This window comes from Notothenia coriiceps, unplaced genomic scaffold (genome assembly GCF_000735185.1).
Source record: "Notothenia coriiceps isolate Sejong01 unplaced genomic scaffold, NC01 NC01_scaffold00017872, whole genome shotgun sequence".
Classification (NCBI taxonomy): domain Eukaryota; kingdom Metazoa; phylum Chordata; class Actinopteri; order Perciformes; family Nototheniidae; genus Notothenia; species Notothenia coriiceps.
The window spans coordinates 7767-10652 of NW_011350573.1; the positions used below are offsets into that span (position 1 = coordinate 7767).

Consider the following 2886-nt stretch of genomic DNA (forward strand, 5'->3'; position numbering starts at 1 on the left):
TTGGAAACAGGGCTGAAACAGAGGGGATTATGGGTAATGCTGCAATGATCTGTTTGGTGTTTCTGCCAATCAGAGACAGGCTCTGTATATATCTGAGACCGATAATATATTGATGAAAAACAGTATAATAGGGGACCTTTAATTTGCCGGATTTGTATTGTTTCCATGTAAGAAAGTATCACTATGACAAGGTTCGAATTGTACCACTTGAGTCCAGATAGAATTTTATGATTCTGATAATTTCTTGTAGATAAAGTTCAACTCTGAGATCAAACTTGCCGTCACCAGTACTCGGACATACAGATATTCTCAATAAAGCCAAGAGACTGTATCAATCACATCCACTGCTGATCCTTTGACTCAGTCCTGGCGGAGGTATGAATGTCTTATGATTTAGCTCTGGCTGAATGGACACCAAGCCTGGGCCGTCATTCAACTCTCAGCCGTGTATTTGGCCCAGATCTCTGCCAACAAACATTTGCTGTTTTTTGCTCCAAGAAATGTGCTTGGCAATAAGTCAGGATCCTCGGTGTGTGTGTGTGTGTGTGTGCGTGCGTGCGTGCGTGCGTGCGTGCGACTTTGTTTATACGCCTTGTGATCTTTGCTTATTCCAGAGAAACTGACTCTCCCTTGTCGTTCTGCTCTCTTCTCTGGCCATTCTGTGATGTATGTGTGTGTAAGTGTGTGATCATATCTCATCAAGAAGAGCCAGGGCTTCCTCCACAACACACACACACACACACACACACACACACACACACACACTTTCATTTCAAATGTGTCCATGTAGTGAGTAATGTTACTGAAAGTTATCCAAGCTTTTATGGACTGGTTAGCTGAAAAGCAACACTTCTAAGTTAAACCGAATATGTTTTATTTTTTTATTTAAACTTAATATGATTGCTTTGAACCAACCTAATACATTTATGTATTAAAAAAAACTAAACTGCATCAAACTACACTAAGAAATCAAAGACTTAAAAGCACATTTTCTTGATTTAATGTAGATACATATGTTTTTAATTATTACGTATGGGTCAGGGGTCAGGGAGTGGAGCATCACATAAACACAAATACAAAATGAATTGATTCAATTGATTGAGTTACACTGAGTTACTTCACAAACATCTAAACATAAACAAAATAATGAATGTATTTCCACTCCTGTTGATAACAAGGCATCATTAAGAACACATCATCAATGTCTATTAACTACACACACATCAAACTACAATGTTATGTTAAAAACTTAAGAGACAGCTGAATTCAAGAAAAACATCAATCAGAGTATTAAAGGGACATGTTGCTGCCCTGAACAAACAGAAACGTTGACTTTAATTAAATGTTTTCTGTCAACAAATTTCACAGAACTCTATTCGGTTAGTTGAAAGCGATAATATCAAGTTGAACCTATTTCAACTTTATTTTATTGCCTTCAACTAACCTAATACAGTTATGTGGAATCTATCCATCTAATTAAAGTCAGTTTATTCATTGTGATTTTCATTTCCATGATCAGCCGTCAAACCCATGTTAATCCATGTATACAATCTCCTCCTCACAAAGAAAAGGATGGTCATGCAAACAGTTTTCATCCGTCCACGTGTAATCGCTCGTGTTTTTGCCGATGACACCACATATGTGTGATGAGGGCGGCTCAGGCACGAATCCATTCTTCCAGTTATTGTAAGACACTGTACTGTCTCTCCAGATCCAGAACCCAAAGACACGACTCTGCCTCAGGGCGATCCAGAACGGACCAACCAAATCGCTGCGTTCGAGCCATTTTTTGACAGCGTCCTGATCTTCCTTGTCCTCAATCCACAGCAGGCCTGAGTGTTTGGTCTTGCAGTACACAAAGGCTTCTTCCCAATTCAAACTCTGATTGATCACTTTGATTCTCATGTCACCTGATGATGAAACCAGGGAGAACACTGAAGTACGATTTACAGGTAGACACAAACGTTTATTCACAAACATAAAGTATGTGTACTTTTACTATGGGATTGAAATGTATAACTTGTACTGTTCTTGACTCTAATGAAGGCATCTTTCACTTTAGACTGCATTTTGCATCAAAATATACATTCCTATATTTACAAAGCACTGCCAGAAGTTCAGTTGACTTTTTGACGGATAACATCGACATGTGTTTAATTTGAATAGAGTTATTTCGTCTTGACATTTCCTCATGTCACACTGTTATTACCAGTGCAACATCAGTGCTTATAGTGTCCTCTAAACATTTTCCCACCACATGTATAGATTTTGTGTTTGTTTGAACTTGATCCTTTTATTAAATGTAACATTATATTGGAATTGCTTTGCATAAATATTACTTACCTTTGGAGCAATATGTTTGTTTATCGTCATTACAATCAACTTCATTCATTTGTCCATCTGTGTAAGATATGCAGCTTTCTATTTCTGGACCTGGATCGCGTGCCTCGAACGTTCTGAATGAAGAGCAGCCGTTGTCCTCCCACTTCCATTCATCGTGCATGAGTCCTATCCAGAAGCTTCTGTTGTTTCCCTTTTCAAGCACTAAGCCATTTTCCTTTTCGCTATGGATGCTGACCAAGTCACTGCCGTTCGTTCTGCAGTATTTCAGAGCATGACACCAGTCCTCCTCTTTGTCAATCAGGGTGTAGGTACCATCTGCAAATAATAAATATTTATCTCACTTGAGGTGTGTGTGTGTGTGTGTGTGTGTGTGTGTGTGTGTGTGTGTGTGTGTGTGTGTGTGTGTGTGTGTGTGTGTGTGTGTGTGTGTGTGTGTGTGTGTGTGTGTGTGTGTGTGTGTGTGTGTGTGTGTGTGTGTGTGTGTGTGTGTGTGTGTGTGTAGTAGTAGTATAGTAGTAGACTACACGAGACACGTAACGTAAG

General features: G+C 39.2%; 1 protein-coding gene across 1 annotated transcript in view; it reads right to left on the bottom strand.

Annotated features, from left to right (window-relative positions):
* Positions 1-1499: 1499 nt before the first annotated feature.
* The window catches only part of LOC104950675 (secretory phospholipase A2 receptor-like), a 2149-nt gene continuing 762 nt past the window's right edge, over positions 1500-2886 (bottom strand). Inside the window, exons 3-4 of the mRNA XM_010777221.1 lie at positions 2344-2658; positions 1500-1910 (exon numbers count right to left, since the gene is read on the bottom strand). Coding sequence (XP_010775523.1) covers positions 1534-1910; positions 2344-2658 — 692 coding nt within the window. The 3' untranslated portion in view covers positions 1500-1533. The remainder of the gene's footprint in view (positions 1911-2343; positions 2659-2886) is intronic.